The 26922-nt window shown below is 40.0% G+C and overlaps 1 protein-coding gene across 3 annotated transcripts in view; it reads left to right on the top strand.

The window, feature by feature from the left end:
* Positions 1–815: 815 nt before the first annotated feature.
* DZIP1 (DAZ interacting zinc finger protein 1) overlaps positions 816–26922 on the top strand; it is an 83041-nt gene continuing 56934 nt past the window's right edge. The window contains exons 1-4 of one of the 3 annotated variants that reach the window (XM_036758145.1): positions 816–1912; positions 15483–15567; positions 23402–23526; positions 24830–24991. In XM_036758145.1, coding sequence (XP_036614040.1) covers positions 1454–1912; positions 15483–15567; positions 23402–23526; positions 24830–24991 — 831 coding nt within the window. In that variant the 5' untranslated portion in view covers positions 816–1453. The remainder of the gene's footprint in view (positions 1913–15482; positions 15568–23401; positions 23527–24829; positions 24992–26922) is intronic. The other 2 variants (XM_036758147.1, XM_036758146.1) reach the window with 2 other exon arrangements.

Raw genomic sequence — 26922 nt, 5'->3', positions numbered from 1 at the left:
TGAACAAATAAGGTTATTTATTGCGTAAAACTAAAATTTTACAGCAACATAATAAAATACTGTCTTGGTTGCCTATTACCCCATTGATTAAATGGGCAACTTCTGCAAACGGAGGTAGGCGTAGTGCTATGGATAAGGGCCTAATATAATATGTAGCTTTTGAAATTAGTAGGTGACTACTCTCAGAGCCGAAACAAAGCATGTGAGTCCTAGTTAAGGTTGGAAAATTGCTCCCCCTAATGTTGTAGCCACCGGAGGTTTTAGACCTCCCTTGTAACAGGTGGGATTTAACTTACTAAAACAAAACAGTACAAATCCTGCTTGCTGTGTACAGGAGACTTTTCGATCTTTAAAATGTGGTTTGTAAGATGCAGCATTTTTAAAATGTTGCCCACTCCTCACATCCTCCTCTACCTATGTTGCTTTCGAGGTAAGCCTAGGCTATGAGGACCATATATTAAATCTTTGGCCTTACCAGCTCTGTATATAAATTCGAAGCAATATTGAGCCAGGATTTCTCTTCACACCGCCCTTTCCACCCCCAACCCCGCCATTCAAAGCAACACTCGAATGCCCCCTTATCAATTTTATACAAAACAGAAGGTGAGTGTATATATTTCTAGGCTTAACAATTGATTTGCATTGAACTGGACAAAAGAGAAACCAGAGGGCAGCAGTCAGTTAGCAGGAACCAGGACCCCAAATGCGCCAGAGACGCGTGCAAAATAGCGTTTCTCCTAGAAGCAGGAGCAGAGGCTCTGCGCTTCCCCGGGTGAGACGAGGACGCCTAGTGGGCTGCAGTTACACTCGCGGGTGGAGTGGAGGGGGTCAGTCGACCGTCACTGTGCTCTCACTCGGGCCGCCCCCTGCTTTCCTTGCAGGGGCAGCGGCCCGCGCTCTTGCAGCAGCCTCACTTCCCGCCCCGGGCTGAAGCAGCCCGGCGGCGCTGCCATAGCAACGGCCTGGACGCCCGGACCTTAGGCCAAAGCCGCCGCCGCCGCAGCCGCAGCCTGGGAACCCATCTTTTTCCCGGGACCGAGAGTGCGGCGGCGGCGGCGGCTCGAGGAGCCAGGAGGAGACTGGAGACGCAGCAGAGACCCTGTCCTGAGGAGGCTGCACCAGCGCCCACCCCCTCCTGCAGCCGAGGGATTGGCGCACCAACATGGTAAGACGAGGCTGGGCGGCAGGCTGGATGGAGCCCTCCGGGGAGGCGGGGTATGCAGCGGCTCGGGGGCCCCTGCGGGCAGCAGCCAGTTAAGCAGCTAGCCCCGCTCGGGGCCAGCCTCCAGCCACCCTCCTTGCTTCTCTTCTCTTTCCTCCCTGTCATCCTCCTCTGCAGCCCTTCCAGAAGCACGTCTACTATCCGTTTGCCGGCGGCCAGGAGGGCCAGGCACCCACCTCCAGCTCGACGCTGCATTGTCCGTCCGGCTCCACTGGGGCCGGAGTGGCCGGCATGGCCTCGGCCGGCGCTGGGCCCTTCCCCTTCTTCCAATTCCGGCCTCGGCTCGAGAGCGTGGACTGGAGGCGGCTCAGCGCGATCGACGTGGACAAGGTCGCCGGCGAGCTGGACTTCCTCACCCTGCAGGAGAACATCATGAACATCACCTTCTGCAAGCTGGAAGACGAGAAATGCCATCACTGCCAATCAGGGGTGGACCCGGTGCTGCTCAAGCTCGTCCGCCTGGCCCAGTTCACCATCGAGTACCTGCTGCACTCGCAGGAGTTCCTCACTGCCCAGCTGCAAGTCTTGGAGGAGAAGCTGCGCCTGGCCCTGGCCGACGTGGAGCAGGGCAAGAAGTTGCTGGCGAAACAGGCGGGGGAGATGAGGGTGCTGAAGGACGAGTGCAAACGGAGGAAGAAGATGATCACCACCCAGCAGATGATGATTGAGGCAAAAGCCAGCTACTACCAGGTAGGCAACCGCGCTCGATTAGCCTTTGGGTGGAAGCTGTATTGTTGTCTTTGAAAAACCCTCTATTTTTGTACAGGGTTGCTTTTTTGGCTAAGACGAGGTAGGTACCAATCTCCCCACCCCCAGCCTCGGAATGCATATCCTCTTATAGGGAAATAGCCCATTTCAATGAATGCAATAGTTTCCAGGGCTACTCGGTGAATAGGTTTAATGAACAGATGGCACATAGATTCTTCCATTGTAAACTAAGAGATGAATGACTAATTTAACAGTAGCAGGGTATGACTTTATTGGAAGCATCTTCAAGGTATTAATGCTAGAAACCCTTCTCTGTCTCCTAACTGATAAAGAAAAGCATGTTTTATACACACACACACACACACACACACACACACTCACACATATCAATTGAAGTAAATTATCTGTAGGTCGGGAACTGTTAGGTTTTCAGGAATTTCTCCTTGCAATAGAATGTTATTGTTATTTTTAAAGAGAGATTGCATCATTCTTTTTTTCTTTCTATCCCCAGTGCCTAGCATAGAGTAGGTGTTTAATAAATGTTTATTAATTGAGGGATTGGAAGTTGGTGAATTGCAAATAATTATTGGAATATTTGGTAGAAGTTGAACTGTCCCATTTCCCTCCCCCTAGAAAAATCTATAGAAGTTACCCCGGGGAAAATTTCTAAACAACGACATCAGATTGACAAAATTAAAAAGCATATCCTAAATTAGTGGTTTCCATTTAATGGCTCATGATTGCAAAGACAGTACAAGGGGTTCTTGCTAAAAAATTTTAATGGCACCTTAATCAAGAAAGATTGCTTATGAATATTATGAGAAGTATATTTAATTACTCTGGGGGTTCACATGTTTTGTTGGTGGTTGGTGGTTGAAAAAGTTTCTCTAAATAAAAATTATTGGGAGCCACTGTCCTAAATCTTAATCAACTGTGCAGAAATCCCCTAAAAGGACTTAAGAGGTCATTCAGGAATACAGATTAGCTGTGAATTGTTACTAAGGTCATACTAGGCCACATAAACAGTTTTACTGTTGTTGCTGTTCAGTCGTGTTCAACTCTGTGACCCTATTTGGAGTTTTTCTTGGCAAAGACACTGGAGTGGTTTGCCATTTCCTTCTCCAGCTCATTTTATAGATGAGGAACTGAGGCGAACAGGGTTAAGTGACTTGCCCAGGGTCACGCAGCTAGTAAGTGTCTGAGGCTGAATTTGAACTCAGGAAGGTGAGTCCCAGCTCTGTGCTGTATCCACATTACCACCTAACTGTCCTTTTTTACATGAAGTAGTTGAGAAATTATTCTTTCCTTAGTCAGATCCCTACTGAACGAGCATTTATTAAGCACCTACTATGTGCGTGTTATATTATTTCATTTAATTCTTGTGAGGCAAGTGCTATTATTATCCCCATTTTACAGTTGAGGAAACTGAGTCAGATGGAGGTTAAGTGACTTGTCCAGGGTCAAACAGATAAAAAGTGTCTGAAGTGGGACCTGAGCTCTGGGCTTCCTGACTCTAGGCCCAGTGCTCTATTGACCATGCTCCCTAGCTACTTATTGTTGTACCATAACTTAAAGAGGATGTGCATTTTTAAGGAGGACGTAAAGAAATGTATGAAATTGCCTAAACTTGAAAGATGAAAATGATGAGAAAAATAGTTGAGAATATTTATTTTGTTTGAAAAATTCAAAGGTACAGTCAGAATTCTCCACGTTCTCCCCTCCCCCATCCACGCAACAGAGAGTCCACTCACATTTATTCTTATGGAATCAGTGACCCTGTCAACTGGACTACTGTTAATAAAAAGACACAGAAACCTTGCTTCACTCTCTGGGTAGTCCAGTTTTCCAGACTGAATTAAAATTTTTCTATAATATATAAATGCTTTCCTGCCTTTTTAAGAAGAGTAGTTTGAGCTCTTATCAATGGTTCTAGAGCACTATTTTGATCATTTATTATGCTAAGCTGTAATTCCTAGCATCTTATATTTAGTTCTGAAAGGGACTTTAAAGATCACCTAGTGAATTCAATTCAGCAAATGCTTGTGAAGTAAGTGCTATGTATTTTGTATGCTTCTTGTATACCAAGCACGCTGTACTATATGTTGAAGAAACAAAAACACCGGAGTCTCTGCTCTCGAGGACATTACATTTTAGAGGGGGATTGAGATTACAGCACGTTGAAAGAGAAATAAATTGAAAAATACAATTTCCAGGGGTGGGAGGAACTAAGAATGAGAGGTAGCAGGAAGGCTTTCTGTGCAGGAAGTGACTGAGCTTTGAAAAAGCTGAGGATTCCAAGACACAGAAGTGGAGAGAGAGAGAATTCCAAATATGGGGGAGAGTTTGGGCAAAGAGAGGCAAGCATGGACGATCTCAGTGTGAAGCAACAGTTTGGCCAGTTTGACCAGAACATAAGAGTGGCGGGGGAAGAATAATCTTTTGTAAGACTGGAAAGGTAGGCTGGAGCCAGATTTTGATGGGTTTTATCCTAGAGGCAATAGGGAGTCACTATGGATTGTAAGGCACCTTATGGAATAGACAAGACTTTAGGTAGATTATTTTTAACAACCGTGGGATAAATGAAGTGATGGAGAGAAACTAGAAGCAGGGAGACCACTGAAGAGATAACTGTAATAGATAAGGTGAAAGGTGATGAGGACCCGAACTACCTCAGTGGCCAGATTTCAGAGGTGTTGGAGGAGGATACTCAAGACTCTTCAACTTATTATAGTCTATGGGGGTGGGGAGGTGGGAGAGGGAAAAGTCAAAGCTTAATTAATCAATCAATAAGCATTCATTAAGCACTTGTTATTCATCAGGCCCTGTGGTAGATTCCAGGGAAAGGTGTTAGACCAGTGATTTCATTCATTTACAGAATTTGTGGATGAGAAAACTCCCTTCTGAGGCAGCTGGTGGCTCAGTGGATAGAGCACAGGGCTTGGAGTCAGGAAAACTTGAGTTTAAATGTAGCCTCAGATACTTTACTAGCTGTGTGACCCTGAACAACTTCTGTTTGCCTCAGTTTCTTCAGCTGTAAAATAGGCATAATAACAGCGCCTACGATACAAGGTTGTTGTGAGGATCAAATGAAATGATATTTATAAAAGCTTAGCGCATAGTAGCCTCTTTATAAATGTTTATTCCTTTCTCTTCTTCCCAATGAAGATTGGCACGTCCTTTGCAACCTGTAATCTTATTAGAGTTGCTTAGAACATTGGTGACTTGCTAATGGGCACACAGACAGTATATGTCAGAGGTGGCACTTGAACCCACTTGAGGTGGCACTTCAACTTGGCATTCCTGATTCTGAGACTGGCTTTCTATCATCTACATCAAGGTAGTGAGGTTATAGAGAATAATGAAGCAGTTCCTTCCCTTAGGGAGCTTACATTCTATTTGAAGAAGACAATCTATACCCCATATGAATAAGGGGTGGAATTAGATGGGACTAGACCTGTGATTTTATTGGTTTATGGAATTCTCAATGAGGAAATTCCCCTGACCAAGGTAGTACTTGGGCAGGGTCTTAATGGAAGTAAGAAATTCCGTTAGGCAGAGTTGAGCGGGGAGTGTCTTGTAGGCATGAAGGATGAGTGAAATGGTTCTGAGATGGAACTCGGAGGGCTACAATATGACGAAGAACCAGAAGGCTTTTGGCTAGATTAGAATACGGGAAAGGGAATATTTAAGGAGGCTAGAAAGGTAGGTGGAGGCCAGGTTCTGAAGATCTTTAAAGGCCAAACATTAGTTTATATTTTTTTCTAGAGGTACAGCTATGTGGAGGATGGATTGAATTGGGGAGAGATTTGAAAACCAATGACCAGAGAGAACACTATTTCAATACGTCAGGCAAGAGTTGATGAAGGCCCAAATTAAGATGGTAGCTGTGTGATGTGATGGGTAAAATCTGAAATAACTGAGGATACAAAGGTTTGAGATTCTGAGTATATCCATTTATTAAGCAATGCATGTCAATTGCATAGCAAATTGGGACCAGGCCTCTTCAACTTGGCACTGGACCCCAAATACAAGGGGAGGAAGATTTTTATGCATTAAAAGAAAACAGTGGTATATAAATCAAGATATAAGATTAGGTAATATTATTTCTAATTGAAGGAAAGGCTTTCTCAGTTGGGGTGGTGGTGGGATGAGTAAGTTTTAACAGTTTATAGGGGGAAAGGCAAATAGGTGCAATTCCCTGAAATCAGAAAAAGAGGTGTCTCCCCCCGCCCCACTCCAAGTGTCTGTTCTGTCAAAGGAATGTGGAAACAATAGCTGGTTGACCAGTATGAGACCACTTTTCAGCTAAGACATGAGTTGCTCCAGATGTATAACTGTGAGAAAGCTCTGCATCAATTTTTGGATCTGATTGAGTTACTGGTCAGCATAAGTTAGGCCCTTAGTTAAGGCTCTAAACAACAGGTAGAGGTGACCCAGCTTCCCAGCCATGCAGGGCTAGGCTCAAACAATGCAATAAAGTTTTCTCCCAATTCCCGTAATTGAATAAAGTTTTCTCACAAAACAGAAATTGGACTAGACTCATAATTGAATAGAAAGGGAACTGAGCTAGCTCCAGAATTGAGTCATAAGATGGAGTCAGTGTGGTTCACCCAATTCACACAATTCTCTCAGGGAGTAGTGAGAAGTGATATTGTGGAAGTAGAAACAGCAAGATTTGGCAACTATTTGGACATGGTAGGTGAGGGATGCCAATGTGGCAAGGATAACATTAAAGTTGTGAACCTGGGAAAACTAGACAGATGGTGATGTCTTTGACAGAAATAGGCAAGTTGGGAAGAGAGATGGGTTTGGGAGGAAGAGATGATGAATTTTGTTCTGGATTTGTTGTGCTTGAGAGGTCTATGGGACATATAGGTGGGAGATTTCTAGCGGGTGGTTGGTGATATAAGACTGGAGATTGGGAGAGAGGTTAGGGTAGATGTGTAGATTTGGGAATATCTGCATTGAAATGATAACTGAACACATGGGAAATAACTAACTAAAGGAGAGAGCGTAGAAGAAAAAGACTGAGGACAAAGCTTTGGGTGACATCCATATTTACAAGTTGGGACATAAATCACCTGGCTGAGGAAGCTGAGGAGTGCTTGGCGAGCTAGGAGGAGAATCAGGAAAGCAGAGGAAAGTAAGAATAGCTGTTAGGAGGGGATGGATGGATGATGGTATCAAAAGTTGCAGAGTTAAGAAGGAAAAAAGTCTTAGAGAAGGGATTTGAATTTTGTAATTAAAAGATTGCTGATATCATTAGAGGGAAAATTTTAGTCACATGGGAGTGGTGCTGTGAGTGGAAGGTACAGAAGTGTAGATAGAAAGTATAGATGGCTTTCCCCAGGAGTTTAGCTCCTAAAAAGGAACCAGATAGACAAAGGAGGAGAAAGATGATGGTGTGATGAGATGAAGGGCCAAGAGAAGATTTTTAGGGATGGGCAGATCTGAGCATATAAGCAGTAAAGGAGACAGTGAATAGGAGAGAGGAAAGATGTGGGGAGGGAGTGATTGAAAGGGCAAGTCCCCTGGGAGGGGATGGGATCAACGGCCCAAGTGGAAGAGTTGGCCGTGGCAAGAAGGGCCACCTATTTGTCAGACCAGATCTGGCTTCTTAACCTGGGCCCCAGAGAGATTTCAGCAAGTTCATTCATTTAGCAGGGTGGGATAGGAAAAGAGAATGTTGATGTGTAGAGTAGGGTATAATCAGGCTCTTTAATTTCTCAGGGGGCAAGAGATCCAGAGATGGAGCTGGTTAATTGTGTTGAAGGGAAGAAATTAAATCCAAAGCAAGAATTGAGTGAGAAAACAGGGAAGGGTGGTGATTAGGGGTTTCAGGGAGGACAAAGAATTGGTTTTGGAGAAATGAAGCAGAGGAGGAGATGGAAGGACCAGAGCTTGTCCATGGGAGAAGTATCAAAGGTCTGGATCATGGAGTGTGAATTGTTATGGATGACGATGCTATCCAGAGTTTGACTGTAAACAGTTTAACATTGTGTCATCCTCTACTCTCAAATCTCTTACCCCTCTGGGTTTCTCTACTCATACCTTGCAGACTTTAACAGGCAGGTGGTGCAGTAGACAGAATGCAGAGCCTGGAGTCAGGAAGACCCGAGTTCAAATGTGGTCTCAGACACAAACTCGCTGTGTGATCCTGGGCAAATCACTTAAACTCTGTCTGCCTCAGTTGTAAAGTGGAAATGGTAATAGCACCTACCTCCTAGTGCTGTTGTGAGGATCATTAAAATGCTTAGTACAGTGCCCAGCTGCTAGCATATAGTTGGCACTTAATATATGCTTATTTCCTTCCAACTATATTTTTTACTCTATTTCCTCCACTACTACTCGCAAGGCGAATGGTGCTGAAGAAAGTCATTGCACTGTACTGACTGTGTCCCCTGCATACTTAAGTTATTGAATCTGAACCGGGTCCTCATCATAACAAGGAAATCCTTTTTACATTCCCTAATTGATTCTCTGTTAAACATCCCCTTCTCCCACTGGTTATTATAAACCTCTTCTTTCTTTGAGCCCCTTTTCCCATCAGCCCCCAGAAGACAAGCCTCACTTCGTACTAGATCTGAGTTCCTGCTTCTCCCCTACTCTGCATCCCCAGAAGCCCCTGAGTTCATCTCCCATCCTTTCCTCTTTTAAACCAGTCCGACAAGGGGATGGCCCTTCTCTTTGCCAAAGTAGCTCCTCTGCGTCTTTCCTACAACTGACTGCTCCCTCATTCTTCTCCCCTCTGTCCTTCACTTTCAACCAGAATCTGGATAGGGTGTAGAGGGAATAAATATCAAAGGAGGAGAGGTAGTTTTGTTTTATAAATGAGGAAAAGAGGCCTAGAGAGGTTAAATGACTTTACCCAGATCATATTAAATGTGAAATTTAGGATTTGAACCCTGGTCCTCTGACCTCTCATCTAGTGCCCTTTCCAGGATACCAGGCTGCCTCAAATTCACTGCTGCCGTTCAGATGTATAGAAGTGGTAGGGTTATGTCCTCCAAACTATATGACTTTGGACTGTTGTGCTTTTTAAAAAAATTGTTCTATCTACTCTTTACAGAGAAGGGAAGGGAATAAGCATCTATTTAGCACCTACTATATGCCAAGTACTGGACTAACACCTTTTATAAATAAATATAATCTCATTTCGTTCTCATAGCAACCTTGCAAGTTATGTGCTATTATTGTCCTAATTTTACGGCTGAGGAAACTGAGGTAAACAGAGTTAAGTGATTTGCCCAGGGTTACACTGCTAGTAAGTGTCTGAGGCCAGATTTGAACCCGGTCTTCCTGACTCCATACCCAGTGCTCTGTTCACTATGCCGCCGGCTCTTCTGTATTTATATTTAGACTATCTTTAGTAAGTACTCTTTAGTCCATAGCTTTTCTGTCTTCTTCAAGGACAGGAGTTATTTATTTCTGCTGTAAGTGTACCTATGTGAAGCTGCCACCTTTTCTTCTGGGGGGCCAGTAAGTAAAATTCAGTTAAATAAAAAATTTTTATGTGCCTGTTGTGTGCAATTATTATTTCCCTAAAGTTTTTTTCTTATTTAAAAGGCTATGATAGATAGCTATTATAATCTTAAAGTTTAACGGTCTTTTGCTGTTTTCTTGGTTCTGCTTTCTTCACTTTGTATGAGTTTATCCAAATCATCTCATGTTCTCAGAATTTCTCATATCCATGATTTCTTAATGGATAATAATACCTCTTTTTACCCTTTTACCACAGTTTATTCAGTTATTCCCTAATCTACAGGCATCCCCTTTTTTCCATCTCTTTGCTACCACAAAAGAGCGGTGATGAATATTTTGGTATATACTGGACCTTTCTATCTTTGATCTGCTTGGAGTACATCCTCAATCATGAAATCACAGAGTCGAAGGATGCTGTGCTCTTATTAATGAAATTTAAGATTACATTAGCTTTTTTTGCCTTCTTCTGGTGTTAGTATTTTTGGCATGCTCAGCATTTTTATAAATAGCCTTATTTTTGTCCTTTGATCCATTTGCTGTCTACTCTGTAGAAGAATCTAGCCCTGAGTCTCCAGTTCCCCAGTCTCAACCTTCTAATCCTAGTGAGGGAGTTAACATGATATAGTACAAAAAAGCACTGGGTTTGGAGTTGCAGGACCTCGGTTCAAGTTCTGGCATGACTACTTACTACCAGTGTGACCTTGGGCAAGTCACAAAATTTCCCTGTGCCTCAGTTTCCTCATCTATAAAAGAAATGATCCCTCTGAGGCCCATTTCATTTCCAAATCTTTGACTCTGTGACCCTAACTCTTCCTTAATAGAGTTTTGTGAGAAAAAGAAAAACTAAAATGCCTCAAGATCCTTCAGGCTTCTCTCTTTTTCAAGTCCCTTCAGAACTCCCTTTCTGGCTCCTCATACTTCTGTTTACTCCTGGGCTATCTATTTGATCCTGGCATTCACAGAGTCATAGAACATACTTCTTAAAATGTGGTCTCTAGACCACTTGTAATCCACATCTAGGCAACACACAGTTTGGTGCAAGATGAAAAGGTATGGGATGTGTCCTTGCCTGGATGAAGCACCCATGGCTGCTATAGTTCAGAGGATTTAGAGGGAAAAAGGTCCTTAGACATCAGTTGGTCCAGTCTCCTTATTTTATAAAGAAGCCAGAAAGGTTACATTCATACAAGGTTCAAAGGTAGTAAATAACAGAATCAAGATTTGATGCCAGTTTTTCAGACTCCAAATTAAATGCTCATTCCACAACACCCCAAGACTGGGGGGAATTTATTTATTTTATAAGACTCAAGTAAAAAAAAATTATCCTCTGCAGCTTGAAATCACTGGGCAGAGTAGCCACATTGATACCACTTTCAGCCTGAAGATGTCTTAGGAGTGGGCTCTAAATTTGGGCTAAGGGAGGTTTGTTGGAAAAGTGCATTTCTGAAAGGCAGTACCAAATAATTTATGTTTAGGGGACTCTCTAATTATGGACAGTTTTCATAGAGTGTATAGAGTGCTGGTCCTGGAGTTAGGAAGACCCAAATTCAAATCCAGCCTCAGATAGTAACTAGCTGTGTGACCCTGGGCAAGATACTTAACCTCTGTTTGCTTTAATCTATTGGAGATGGAAAGGGCAAATCATTCCAGTGTCTTTGGCAAGAAAATTCTATGGTCCACAGGGCCATGAACAGTGAGACACAATTGAGCAAAACCAACAATAACAACATGTTTTATATATAGATATGTATATATGCATGTATGCATGTACATACGTATCTATCTGTCTATCTGTCTATCCATCCATCTATCCATCCACTGGAATGTAAGAGAAATAAGTAGTGATCTCAATGCTGCAAAGTTAGGAAGTCTAATGTTTTGCTCTCCCATAGCCTAGCCTGGCTGGGTGGTGGGTTGGAGGCCCATTATAGGTGGCTGCTGGGGGCGTTGCATAGTTCTGGTTGGAACCTTCTTATTAGGGAAGCAGGGGAAGACCACAGCAAAGAAGTTATCATTCAAGAAGGGCCTGAAACTTCATGAAAAAAAAGCTAAATTCAGTAACCAGAATGTGGATCCCTGCAGGAAGGTCAGAGGTAGGAAGCAGTATATGGAGAAGATGGTCTAAGCCTGGTTTAACACAGTCCACAGGAGCTAATTAGTTGTGAAGTCTAGGGGTTGAAGCTACCGGGATTCAGTTCCGATACAGACAAACAATCCTTCTTTTACATGGCAGCCCTTCAAATACTTAAAGACTTCAGTTATCTATAACCCCCACCCCCACCCCAACCACCTCCCCAGTTCTTTCTACTGGTCCTCGTGTGGTATTTTTTTAAGTTCTTACTCCATCCTGGTCAAATGTGCCCTTCTTCAAATATGATGCCTAGAATATAGAAACGGTATGTTATATGTGGTATGACCAGGTCAGAATATATTGGGCACTATCACCTCCATGGTTCTAGAAGTAGACCTTCTGTTAATTCATCTCAGGATTGTATCAGCCTTTTTTGGGCCTTTTTTTTTTTACAACTAGGACTTTTTTACATGAACTGATTTCCACACATATTGTCTTGAACTGTAATTGTGCCGTTAGTTTTTAAAATCCCAAATGCAGGACTTTGCATTTATCCAGATTAAATTTAATCCTATTGGATTTGACCTATCTTTCCAGCTTGTTGCAATCTTTTTGGATCCTGATTCTGTCATCTAGTGTTATTAGCTATCTTTCTGAGCTGTGGATCATCTGCAAATTGGATAAGCCTGCCATCTGTGGCTTTATCTGAGTCATTCGTAAAAACATGGAGCAAAACAGTATCAAGAGCAGGACCCTGTGGCACCAAATCACCTCTCTCCAGATTGTCAGCCATTCTGTTGTTCTTTGAGCATCATCATCACTCAGACAGTCCCAAGGTGACTCACCATTACCATCTTCTACTCCACCTCTCTCCCTATATTCCACAATGACATCCCCAGAGACTTCATTGGGTGCTTTGCTGAAATCCAGGTCTACTAAATCTTAAAAGTTTTGCTGATCTCCCAGTCTAGTAATTATCAAAAAAGGACTTGAAGTGAGGCCTGTAAGACGTGATGAACCCATGCTGGATTACACTGGTCACTGCTTCCCTTTCTAAGGGCTCAGAAACCAAACCAATTTTTTGTATTACCATTTTAGAGTTTTATCAAGAATCTAGGTTATGTTCACTCATCCATAGTTTGAAGATCTTCCTTCTTCCACCTGTCCTGGAAATTGGTCCATTTGTTCACCTTAAATCCCATGGAACCTCTCCCGTTCTCGACAGTGATCACCAACATTAGGCCAGCAATCATCGTTGAGATTTTTCTTTTAAAAATATGTTTTTGTTGATTTTTTTTGTTTTTACTTTGCCTAAATTTCATCTTGTATCCCTTCCTCTTCCCCACTTCACATCCAATAAAATGAAGAATCTTTTTTTTTTTTTACAAAAAGAAAGGGCAAGAGAAAAAAAATCAGCTAAGCCAATCAATATATTGGGAAAAAAATCTGATAATACCCGCATATAATCCATACCCATGTACTTCCCACCTCTGCAAAGGAATGTGGGGGGGGGGTTGAGGGCAAGGAGGAGGAGGATGTCTTTTAATAACCCACAAGTTTTTTCACTGCCCTGACATATAATTCATTAGGACCATTCGTTAGGTGACCCAAACTGGTTAATTGCAACTTGCTACCCTCTTATCATCTCTTCATTTTTCTTGTGTTTTGATAACTTGCGATTTTTTTGTTTTGTCCTTTTCTGCTGAAAATTATTCTCTTTGATTGGAAAAAGAGGTAAAATAGGGATTTAGTGTCTCTCTTCTCTCTCCCTTATCCAACAAGAGCACATCCTTTCATCCTAATTAGCTTTCCCATTCATTTCGTGCCCCAAAATATTGTGATACTTCAAGGATCTGTAATTTGGTTGTGTGGGTAGTTCTTTCACCAACACAGATGGTAGCACCTTTGTGTGCTACTTTACATACTTTAGAGCAGAGGCGTCAAACATGTGGCCTATTCAATACTCCTGAGTATGGCCCCAACCAGATTATAATGTAATTGGGAAATATTTAACAAAATAAATAAAAATACAGTAGAACTTAGAAAATGTTAACATGTGATTTTCTAAGTCAGTGTGCAGCCAGCAGGGATCCTTTTGTCTGGCTTAGTGGCCTTCATTTTCTATTTGGGTTTGGCATCATTTCCTCAGTAGATTGTCTTTGTGAGTTGCCTCTTCTGCACAAAACCTTTTCTGATTGTCCTGGAGGAGACAACATGTAAATAGATGTATTTAGAATAAACATATGCAGAATAATAAATACGTAATAAATACATTGTGGGGGAGTAATGTATAACAAGTATGAAAAATATAGGTTGGGGCCAGATAGTGTTGGGCTCTAAAAGCAAAACAGAAAGTTTATATTTGATCTTAGAAGCTGTGAGGAGTAAGCGGAGTTTTTTGAATAGGGAAGTGACCTGGTCAGAGGTACGGTTAGGGAAATTCATTTTGGCAGTCATTATGGCAAATAGATTGGAGTAGGGAGAGACCTGAGGCAGGAGCATAAATTAGGAAACCACTGTGATAGTCCAGGTGAGAGATGATAAGGGCCTGAACTAGGGTGGAGGCTGTGTGGTTAGAGAGAAGGGGGAGGGTGTGGAAGACGTTGTGAATGTAGAAATAACAAAATTATTAACTGATTGGACATGTTGGGTGTAGGAGAATAAAGGAGTGAAGGATAACATTTTGATGAAGAACCTGAAAAGCTAGAAGAATATTGTTGCCTTTGATGGAAATAGAGAAATTTGGAAATGGGGTGGTTTTGGAAGGAAGATGATGAGTTCTATTTAGGACATGTTGAGTTGGAAGTGTCCAACAGAGAGGTTGGTTATTTGGGCCTGAAGCTCAGGAGAGAGAATGGAACTGGATATATAAATAATTAAATCCGTAGAAACTGATGAAGTCACCAAAAGAGAATGAATTTCCCCTCCAATTTCTAACTCATCACTTGTACTTAAAGCTGAATATGTACTAATTATAAAAGATTAGACCTAGTGAGGGAGCATGGTATAGTGGAATAAACACTGATTTTAGAGTCATTGTATCTCAATTCAACTCCTCTGTTTGTGTGATCTTGGGCAGCTTCTCTGGGCCACTGTTCCTTCATATATAAGAGGGAGGATTGCATTAGATGGTCATGAGGTCCCCTTCAGCACCATATTTAACTGTGAAATAGTTCTGTGAAACATTCTGTAAAGTAAAATGAACCTGAATTTTTATTTAGTTTTTGGTAAATAGCATTTTATTTTTTCCAATTACATGTAAAATAGTTTTTAACATTCATTTTTTTTAAGATTTTGAGTTTCAAATATTTTCTCCCTCTCATCTCCTCTCCCCAAGATGGGAAGCCACCTGATATATGTGCAATCATGTAAACATGTCTCCATGTTAGTCATATGGTAAAAGAAGAAATAGAACAAAAGGGAAAAGCCACAAAAAACAAAAAAAAAGTGAAAATAGTATGCTTTGATCTGCACTTTAATTTTGATAGTGGCCTGAGGAAGTCTTTGAGTTAAATGTGTCATATAAAGCTAAAAAGTATTCATCACGAGCAGAGAGGGTAGAAAAAACACTAAAAATTCAGTGAAATTCAGGCGTAAGTAATGTGCTGTGATTTGGAAAAACCATAGCAACTGACAGACTAGCCTGAAGTACTGAGATGTGATGTGGAGTTCCTGGGGGATGGGGGGTGGGATGTCCTTTTGGATTCACCAGGCTGAATTCATTCAGGCTCAGGCTGAATTGTGACTAGTCACAGTGTTTGACATTGTAGCACCAACAAATGCTGTGGTAGCATGACAATTCTCACCATACCTAGTGTGAAAGGACTGTCAGGCCTTTCCTCTGTGTTTTCCGTGTCACCCACAGATGCCATCTGCTAGCAAGAGTGTTGTTTTTTGACAATAAAGAGGGACAATGAACATATGCCATTTATGTTTATTGAAATTAGTTGGAAGGGCTCTTCTTGTTGTGACTTAGAAATATGCCTTTCAATTTTACAGTGTCATTTTTGTGAAAAGGCTTTTATGAATCATGCTTTTCTGCAAAGTCATATTCAGCGACGCCACCCTGAGGAGTCTCACTTCGGTATGTACCCCAAGCTTACGTTTTTTAAAGGTGCAGTTTTCTAGTGAAGGTCACCACCTATGTGATTACTTTTCCCTTTTACTCTGAAGTTTGATATATGCAGTACAAGGCTCAACTCTTCTCAAAGGAGATATATTATGTACTTGAAGATCTGTCTTTCTGTCTATGACTCTTAAGCATGTAACTGGTTTATTGAAATCATTTTCCAGCGATCCTTTCCTAAAGTCATGATAATAATGCTAAACAACAAAAGACTATTGTTGGAATTTTTAAAAACTTGATTCCTCATCTTTTTCTTTCTCTCCACTACCAAATAACATTTTTTATTCTTTTTCTTCGAGTAAAAGAGCATTGTTCTGTAACTCACACTATAAATTATTATGCTGTAGTTGGACTTAGGTCATACATTGTGGAAATTTGGTAGACAGATACAAAGCAGAATTCATCCTTTTCTTCAAACAATAGTCATCTTTGTTCAGTCGTTTTCCACTCATGTCCAACACTCTGTGACCCCATTTGGGGTTTTCTTGACAGAGATATTAGAGTGGTTTGCCATTTCCTTCTCCAGCTCATTTTACAACTGAGGCAAACAGGTTCAGTGACTTGCCCAGGGTCACACAGCTAGTAATAGTCTGAGGCCAGATTTGAACTCACAAAGACGAGTCTTCCTGACTCCAGGCCCAGTGCTCTGAGCCACCTACCTGCCCTGAAATACTAGCCGGTTTTTTTAAAGTCTGAGTATGATCATGGATACATCAAATATGATTTCTTTGATGTAGTGACTCCCTTCACTGGCGCAGATCACAACCCATCTGTAACTTGATAGTTTTAGGAATTTGCCTTGAGACTCCACAACATTAAGTGACTTGTCCATGATCATGGAACTTGTGAATGTCAGAGGTGAGATCATAACATGTATTTAAAGTATCAAGATGTAACCCAGTATTAGGTTGTATGGGAGAAGTTCACAAGCCCATATTTTTTGGTGTAAAATAATGAAGTTGTAAGATGGGGTGTTAAAGATGATGCAGCAGAAAGAGACTAAAAAATTGAAACACTTGGCTTATCCTCCAGCTTATATAATTGTGTTAGTCCGGCACTGGAGGATGAGAAATCTCAACAGTCTCCAAATATGCCATTTCTTGGTCCCTAATAGATACTATGCCACAGAGAGTTGTGAAACAAGAAAAGTATTCCCTGTCCCTCCCCACTGGAAAAAATAAATCAGTGAGACAACACTACTTGACTATTGAAGAATCAGGAAGAAGATATACTAAATGGTCCAGAAAAGACATGATAAAGATGAATTAGGGCTGAGGGTAGTACTGCATTACAGCATTACCAAATGCTTTTCATATCACTATGTCCTCCTGGTGAATACTCATAGGAAAAAATGTGTCTAAAATGTTGGTGTTTATGTCAGATTTAGTTTATTTTAATTTATCACAAGTGTGACTTAAAATGCTTATTGAAATGAATTAAATTGAATTATTTTAATAACTTTCTATATTCATCATTTCCCCAGAAAGTATCCCCCGTCATGAGGTTCCCTTATATTCACAAGTATTTTGATTTTAAAACTTAATGTGTCTTTCAGTTTTCTGTAAATATATGATTAAATTAACTACATTAAATAGGTAATAGACCAATACTATTCTTACTATTTCTTGGCTATATCAACTTTACTAAAAGGTTCAAATCAGATTCTTATGCTATCAGAGAGAAAGAAGTAAATTTTTCTTTTCAGAAGGACGTTCATTGAGAAGTGGGAAATTTCAGTAAGACATCTGGTTATTTTATTTACGTGACCCCAGATGATTAAATTGATTTTTTTTGTTGTTGAAATTGTTTTGATGCGGTACTAATGCTGTTTTTGTTAAAGTCAGACTGTATCTTTGAAAGATTCTAGGTGATTTTCACAGTGGAGTTAGCCGTTTTCATTTTATGAAATTAAAATTAATTGGGATCAGTTACTTCTGAACCTTAAATGTTTTCTTGCTTGTGGAATGAATTTTAGAGATTTCTGTTTCTCTATTCTCACACATCTTCTTGCTCCTTCTTATTTCGACTTCTTCCTTCTAAAATGGTCATCTTCCACTTTGTTCTATTCTTATTCTTCTCAAGTTCACCCCCTTCTAATTAAAAAAATTATTTTTGAGACTGTCTCTCCCTACATTACCCAAATGGCAGAGCAGTGGCCACTCATGGAATTAATCCCAACATTTTTAAACATGGGAGCTTTGATCTACTCTTTTTCCAAAATGGGACCATTTGATTCTCCTTAGGCAGCCTGGTGGCCCTCTGCTGATGGTCAGATCATATCAGTGCCAGACTTCATGTGGACACCCGATTGCATTATAGCCCTACTGCAGCTCAGAATTACCAAGCTCAAGAAACCCATCAACCTCAGTGTTCCCTAAAGAAGGGATTATGGATGTGTGTCATTGGACCAGCCCTAATTAATTTTTATCCTGTTCATATTGAGAGATTCATATCCCTTCTGTTTGGATCTTTTGCTGCTGGGTGTGGTCTTGTTGCTCCACTAAATTCCAGGATTGATGGTCTTGTATTTCCCATGTCCATTTCTGGATGCTCCACTAGACTGCTGCCTTTCCCCACAATTATCAGTCTCATTCTGGTCTCTGTGATAAGTCAGTCTACAAGTATTTATTATACACCTACTATGTGTCAGCACTGCTCTAGGCACCGAGGATACAGCTGCATAGAAAGAAACGGTCTGTACTTCCAATGAGCTGATATCTTATTTAGGGAGACAAGTACATGTGTAAATATATACAGTGTAAATATGAAGTGAATAAATACAGATATACACAAAGCAGTTAAGTACAAGATAGTTTGAGAGAAAGGGCACTAACCATAGGTGGAAGTCAGGAAAGGCTTCATGTAGAACGTGCTTCCTCGGAATCTGTTGGCTGCTGCAGAAAATAGCATCTATAGCTCACCTAGCAGTCTGTGCAGTCAGGGGTAGCCCAGTGGTCTGCTTTTTTATCTTTTACCCTGCTTATGTCTGTTATAGACCTATTGCTTCATGTTGGGAACTTTGCTTAGTCTGAGTCTTCCTTTGCTCATGTTTGTTCCATAGTTATGGAAACTCAAACCAGGTCTTCTGACTTTTTTAGTTTAGTGTATTTTCCACCGTGCCACATTTAAGATTGGTATTTAGCTTTGGCATGCAATAAATTAAGAGGAAACCAAGACGTGGCCTTGCCTAAAATTTGTAACTCGACTGATTTATGCCTAACAGCTTCATGAATATCCATTGTATACGTGACATCTGATCAGACTGATCATGTAAAAATTTATTATAAATTTTAGGTTTTTAAAAATAAAATATTAATCAGTTAATCAACAAATTATTAAACATTTACTTTTGGCACAATGACATTGTACTAAGCACTGAGGACACAGGGAAAGATTAAAACAGCCCTTCCCCTCAAGGAAGGGCAGCTAGGTGCTGTACTAGATAGAGTGCTGGGCCTGAAGTCAGAAAAACTCATTTTCCTGCATTCAAATCTGGCCTCAGACACTTACTAGCTGTGTGACCCTGGGCCAGTCACTCAACCCTGTGCGCCTCATCTGTAAAATGAGCTGGAGAAGGAAACGGCAAACCACCCCAGTCTCTTTGCCAAGAAAACCCCAAATGGGGTGACAATGAGTTGGACACGACTGAAATGACTGAATAACAACAAAACCCATTTGAGGACTTCAAATTATAAGGAGGGAGACTCCTGTTAATAACTAGGTAGATATAAGTTATGTACTGAGTAGATCTCAGAGGGGAAGGCACTAGCAGCTGGGGGTAGGTAGAAAGGAGGAAACTGGGAAAAGCCTCCTGCAGAAGTTAAGATTTGATCTGAGACTTAAGGAAGTCAAAGGAACAAGAGGTGGAGGTAAAGGTATTTCAGGAGTGGGGGGACGGCCAGTACAAAGTCACAGAGATGGGAAGTGGAGTGCTCGGTGTGAGGAATAGCAAATAAGTCCCTTTAACTGTATCTTAGAGTGCATGGAGGTGAGTGAAGTATAAGAGGACCAGAAATGTGGGAGGGGGACAAGTTGTGGTGATAAATATGCTTTATGTTTAATCCTGGAGATAATAGGGAACCACTGGAGTTCACTGAATGATAGGACGACACGTCAGACCTACTTTAGGGAAAATCACTTTGACTGCTGAGTCAGGGATGGATGGAAGTGGAGACTTGAGGCTGGAAGACTAATTGAAAACCTATTGCATTAGTCCGGGTGAAAGGTAACGAGTCCCTAAAGTAGGGTAATAGTTATATGAGTAAAGAGAAGGGGATATACATGAAGGATGTTGTGATGGTAGAAAGGACAAGATTTGGTAACAGGTTGGATATGTGCAATGGATGTGAATAAGGACTGGAGGATGACTTTGAGGTTTTGAACCTGTGTGTCTGGGGGCATAGTCAGAGGGAAGGTCACATGAGAGCAGTGGTTTAGAAGTAACAAAATCTGTTTTAGGAATACTGAATTTGAGGCGCCTTAGGAGCGTCCAGTTTAATATGTCCAAAAGGCAGTTTGTGAAATGTGACTGTAGCTCAGGAGAGATAGTAGAGCTGAATCGTTAGATCTGTGGATTATCCTCACAGACATTATAATTGAACCCACGGGAAATGATGACTTCATCGAGTGAGTAAGTATAGAGGGAAAAGGGGAGAGGGTGCAGGATAAAGCCTTGGGGGGGACATTCATGGTTAGTTGGTATAACATGAATGATATATCATCAAAGGAGACTGAGTATGAGTGGTCAGGAAAGGTAGGAGGAAAACTCTGAGAAGACAGGATAGTATCACAAAAACCTAGAGAAAGCAGAAGAGTGATCTAGGAGAAGGTGATCAACGCTGTTACATGAAGATCATGAAGGACATTAGATTTGGCAATCAGGAGATCGTTGGAAAGTTTGGAGAGCATGATTTCAGTTGAATGATGAAGTCAAGAGCCAGATTGCAGAGGGTTTAGAAAAGAGAGAGAGGAGAGGAAGTGTTATAGTATAGATGGCTTTCTTAAGGAATGTAGCCTGAGAAAGGGAGGTGAGATATTGGGTAAGAGTTAGTTGGAACGATTGGAGCAAATGAGGCTTTTAAAGTATAACATGTATATTCTGGCCCCACTCTTCCAGAGCCAGGCTAGCTACATCTACTACTCAGCATTGTGTGGTGTTACTCTAAAGGGTTGGAGTAGAGGGAGAGAATATTGTTCTCTGCTGCTCTTGGTTTGAGCCCCCATTGGCTGTGTACACCCAATTGTTAGGGGCAGGTGACTAGCCAGCAACTTAAGTTAACCACTTAACATCAATTCTTGTTGCTGAGTCAATTTTTAGTCAGTCTGAATTTTGCAACCACACTTGGAGTTTTCTTGGCAAAGATACTGGAGTGGTTTGCCATTTCTTTCTCTAGCTCATATTACAGATGAGGAACTGAGGCATACAGGGTTCAGTGACTTGCCCAGGGTCACACAGCTTATAAGTGTCTGAGGCTAGATTTGAACTCATAAAGAGGAATCTTCCTGACTCCAGGCCCAGCATTCCACTGCCATTAATATCAATTAGCTTTTAGGAAAAAAGGTAAGAAAGAAGGAAACAAGCATTTATTATGTCCCTACTTTATTCTAGGCACTATATCAAGTGTTTTACAAATATCATCTCTTTTGATCCTCCGGGGAGGTAAGGACTATTGTCACCATTTTCAGTTGAGGAAACTGAGATAGACAGAAGTTAAATGACTTTCCCAGGGTTATACAAATAGAAAGTGTCTAAGGCTGGATTTGAATTCAGGTCTTCCTGACTTCAGGTTTAGTACTCTATTCATTGAACCACTTGCTGTTGCCAAAAAAAAGGTACATCACAACATTCAGTTTCTGTTGCTTTATTATTCTTCCCATTTATATTGTTAGAATCATTATGTATATTGTTTCCTAGTTCTACTTACCTTGCACCAATTTATATACATCTTTTCATGCTTCTCTGTAGTCTTCATTTTTGTTGCTTCACTTGGGATAATAATATTTGACATACCTATCTTCTAGTATCTTTGTAAGGAAAGCACCTGTAAACCTTAAAGATCAATATTATTCTTTCTCATACTCACTTGACAAACTGTAGTCATCATTGTGATAATTATTTTCCTTATATTGTAAGGTGAGATTACCAAGTACCCTGTGAAACATAATTTTTTCTTGCCTTTGGGCACATAACAGAACTAGCTCTATTAATTCTTTTATTTGCTTCTCCGAGTATAATTTGTGAGCTGGCCTTTAATACAGCTATAATTTCATTACGTCTGTTTAAATTTATAGCAAGAATGTCAATATAAATATGGCTCAGCTCTTGCTGTAATGCATCAAGTCCTTGATTACTAGACAATGATCACACTTTAAGAACACCATGTTAAATCTGGGTGGATCATCCCAGAATGTCATGATTCTTAACATGCCTTAATGTTGTATGTTTATGAATCATGAAAAGCCACAGTCTTTGAAAGATTCAAAATCAGTGGAAAGAGAAGTATAGTCAAGGTAGGTGGGCTGCAACATATTACCAACCACGCCTTATGCAGGGAAAGGCGCAAAAATACACCATCAGGAGCATATATGCCTGGAAATGTAAATGGGGTGGATGTGGAAGAAGTGAAATGCAGTCCAAGTGATACATATTTACATTCCCCTAACGTGTTAAAGGAAAGTCTTCCACTTTGTGGAGTAAATCCTCCTTAAATAATTGTTGTAAATGAGTGGGCAAGCGCTACTTAGGACAAACAGGCATGCAGGTATTTCAGTTTGCATCTGTGGATTAGCCAGCCACACTGATTAAATCACAGATACAACCAACTATTGAAGCACTCATTTGAAAGAGATATCAATCAGCCTTACTTCTGAACAAAATCTTTCAGCGCAGCTTTGAGATTCTGATTTTCCACTTTGGTTGCCACACTTTTCATGTCCACAACACACATGCATTGGTATTCATTTCTGTAGTCACAAACGTATATATAGTACATATATACATGTATGTTTACATGCACACACCTGTCTGGTCCTTCCCTTCCACATTTGTGTGTGTGTGTGTGCACGCGCGCGCGTTTGTGTGTGTATGTTTGTGTGTAGACATGTATACATATGTGTGTATACATATATGTGTGTATATGCACATATATGTGTATATGCTTATATTCACACATCAGTCTCTTCCCCATTAACCTCTTTTTAAAGGTTAATTTCTGGGTCATTCAGCATAAGAAGTCTTAGCATTTCTAATAACTAGCTATTGGTCATTGTGGCACTGAATTTTCCATAGAACTCCCACATAAAGAAAGAGCACTGTGATAACCAGATGGTTGATGGTGGCAGGAGCTACAGTCTAGTAGCAGAAAGAAGCGTCTTCTTCTGCTGGTGGAAACAGAGACCTTGGCCTCTGGTCCTAGGAAAGAAATCTCTGTGAAGAGGCCAAGGTATTAAATACCATGGGGCTGGAGTGACTGTGGATGTTTCCTTGTCCCCACGACTGTCTACCTGGCCACCATTCATTGGGTGATATTCCAGCTGAGCTCTTAATATGCTATTAAACCCAGTGATTGATATATTATAGTAAAAGAAAAAAAAAGTCCCTCCAGTGCTTGATGTAACGTGGACTCCGTAAATATTAAATCACAAAAACAAACCTAAGTAGCCTAAAATAATCAAATATACTTCCCAGATGATAGCAGTTGATTCCTTTTTTCACTGATAGGACCAAATCTAATATATTTTAAGTCGTTTGGTGTTTTTTTTTTAAATAACAAATTTATTTTCCCCAAAACAGAGTTTAGGAAGAAGGCACAGACTGACAGGTTGCAGAATGAGATAGACTTGCTGAAGGAACAATTACAGCTCACCAAATCTCAGTTGGAAGCTGAGCAGCAGGCTCATGTGGTCAGATTTTCTAAGGTATTTGATCTGGATGATTTATATAATATTTTAAAACCAAATGAATCTTGACATGGTGGGGAGGCAGCATGGTCCCATGGAAAGGGGTATTGGATATGGAGTGAGAAAGACTGGGATTTAGAGGCTGCTTCTTGCACTTATGAGGCGAGTTGGTTGAGATGTCCTTTAAGGTCTCTTCCAATTCTAAAACCATGATCTGTGCCATGAACAGGAGACAGACGGATTCACAAGGCTTGGCAGTATATGCTCATCCCCCTCCACCTAATCCTTTGTTGCCTTGTCAGCAGATACTTGCTTTGTTTTCATAAAGGCTCAATGACAGAGCTAATCCTTTATGTTTTGTGTACAACAGAGGTGTCAGACTCTGGGCCCGCAATGTCCAAGTGGGTCCTGAACCGGATTAAAATGTGAAATGCTTAACAAAATAAATAAGAATGCAATAGACAGAGATAATGTCAATTTGTGATTTTCGAAGTCAGTATGCTGCACTGATGTAGAATATCTTATTCCATGTAAAACAAACAAGAAATAACCCAACAAATAAATTGGTCCGTCTATCCCTTGTTTCTACTGATAATGGCAAAACAAATCCTGACACAGAGGTAGTTATTTGGTTTTTATCCCTGTTGGCTTCATTCATGTCTTACCATGTCTTGGTTTTTCTAAGTAAATTTGAGTGCCTTTAGGATGCTTGTTATCTGTTGTTTTCCCCAGTCTCCAGATAGTGCACATCCTTATTGACTTAAATATCTTCTGTGATTTTGTTTCTTACCTTCATATTTGTTAAAATATATTGTAAGTACTAGAAAGTATATAAGATGGAGAAAACACAAAATGTTAGGTAAAAACTTTGCTCTCATTAGGAATACTTGATATTTAATGTGAAAAATCTTCATGTTGTCATATTTGATGTTGACCAAATACCTTCAGTAAATAGTGCCATGATAGCCATGGATATATCATAAAAGAGTCAAGACTGTGGGAACCTGAGAACTTTCATATTTTGAGAGCCATAAAGACAAGGTGATATGTGCAGGGAAAGTCGGAGCTCTTAATTATGTTACAAACATTTTTAATTTTGCAAGCCAATTAAAAGACTACATAGCTATAACCTATGTTTATATGTGTGTATGCATATGTGTATGTATATATATACATGTATACACATATACACACATATACATATAAACAACCAGTACTAGGTAATAATTGCCATCAGGCTATTGTATTTAATTTTTTTAAAAAGAATCTTGCATTTGCTACATGTCAGAACTATGAATGTCATATATTAAATTAATTTCAGGAATATGAAATCCAGAAATCAAAAGAGGAAGAAATTCTGAAGTCATTTGATAGGTGGAAAGAGGAAGAAAAAGAGAAATTAATTGAAGAAATGGAGAAAGTAAAAGAGATGTTTATGAAGGAATTTAAAGAATTAACTTCTAAGAATTCAGCATTAGAATATGTAAGTATAGATTACTAAATGTAATTTTTCTTGAGTTTTAAAATTATAGCTGTTCTTTTAACATTCATGGATTTTTAATTTCGTATAATGCCTTAATGCTTCTACTTTAAAAGAGAAGTTTTTGACTTGGAGTCATAGATTTTTGTGGATCCATGAGTTTGGACAGGAAAAAGTACATATTTAATTGTTACTAATCTCTAACTGAAATATAGCATTTCTTTCAATTATGAATTTTTAAAGAAATTATTCTGTGAATTCCATAGACTGCCCAGTGGATCTATAACACAAAAAGGTTAAAAGACTTTGCTTTAAAAGGTCTTTTATTCTTTTTTTAAATAGTATTTTATTTTTTCCCCCAGTTACATGTTAAGAAAATTTTTAGCATTCATTTTTACAAGATTTTGAATTCAAAATTTTTCTCTCTCTCTCCTCCCCCACTTCTGAAAATAGTAAGGCAGTTAGGTATAGTTTATACATGTGCTATCATGCATAAACCTTTTCCTAAGGTCCTCTCAAGTTGTCCCAGGGAGGACAACTGCTTTACCTCCACTTTTTATTATTTCTGTCCCTCAAAGTTTACTCTGAGGTGATATTTTACCTTGTTTGTGTGAGAATTTTGGAGAGCATGATATTTTCTGTCTTATTCTGCCATCTTGGACAACGGGGAGAGGGTTCCATTTCTTACTGGTTTTAGTTGGTAGCCCCTCTAGCTCTGTCCTTGATATCCTGCTTTTATATATATGAAAATCTTAGGCATTCTATTCTTATTCTATTCTTATTCTTTTTACCAACCATACTGATTTGGTCATTACCATGTATCTTCTTGTTTCTTTTCTATTTATTACTTGATTATAAGCCATCTCAAAGAAGATCTCTCTTTGGTTAAGCCACTTAATTTAAATATGTGTTAATTGAGATATATTTCCCACTACTCTTTTTAAATTAATTTATTTTTAGTTTTCAACATTCACTTCCATAAAATTTTAAGTTTTAATTTTTTTCCCCTTCCTTCCCTCTTCCCTCCCAATGATGACATGTAATCTGATATAGGTTCTATATATACATTCATATTAAACATTTTCACATTAGCCATATTGTAAAGAAGAATTAGAACCAATGGGAGGAACCACAAGAAAGAAGAAACAAAACAAAACGAAAAAAGAGAGCAAATAGTGTGTTTCAATCTGCATTCAGACACCATAGTTCTTTCTCTGGGTATGGATAGCATTTTCCATCTTGAGTCTTTTGGACTTGTCTTAGATCCTTGCATTGCTAAGAAGAGCTAAGTCTATCAAAGTTAGTCATCACACAATGTGACTGTTACTGTGTACAGTGTTCTTCTGGTTCTGCTCACTTCACTTAGCATCAGTTCATATGAGTCTTTCCAGGTTTTTTGGAAGTCCGCCTGCTCATCATTTCTTATAGCACTGTGGTATTCCATTACATTCATATGATATAACTTGTTCAGCCATTTCCTAGTTGATGGGCATCCCCTTACTCTCCAATTCTTGGTCACCACAAAAAGAGCTGCTATAAATGTTTTTGTACATATGGGTCCTTTTCCCATTTTTATGGTCGCTTTGGGATATAGATCTAGAAGTGGTATTGCTGGGTTCAAGGGTATGTACAGTTTGTCCTTTGGGCCTAGTTCCAAATTGCTCTACAGAATGGTTGAATCAGTTCACAACTCCACCAATTTTCCCATGTCTTCTCCAACATTAATCATTTTCCTGTTTTATCATGTTAGCCAATCTGATAGGTGTGATGTGGTAACTTAGAGTTGTTTTGATTTGCATTGCTCTAATCAATAGTGATTTAGAGCATTTTTTCATATGACTATAGATAGCTTTAATTTCTTCATCTGAAAACTGCCTGTTCATATCCTTTGAGCATTCATCAATTGGGGAATGACTTGTATTCTCATAAATTTG

Source organism: Trichosurus vulpecula, chromosome 4 (assembly GCF_011100635.1).
Source record: "Trichosurus vulpecula isolate mTriVul1 chromosome 4, mTriVul1.pri, whole genome shotgun sequence".
In the NCBI taxonomy this organism is placed as follows: Eukaryota; Metazoa; Chordata; class Mammalia; order Diprotodontia; family Phalangeridae; genus Trichosurus; species Trichosurus vulpecula.
The sequence above is the reverse complement of the archived record's forward strand: the minus strand, read 5'-3'. Positions and strand labels throughout refer to the sequence as shown.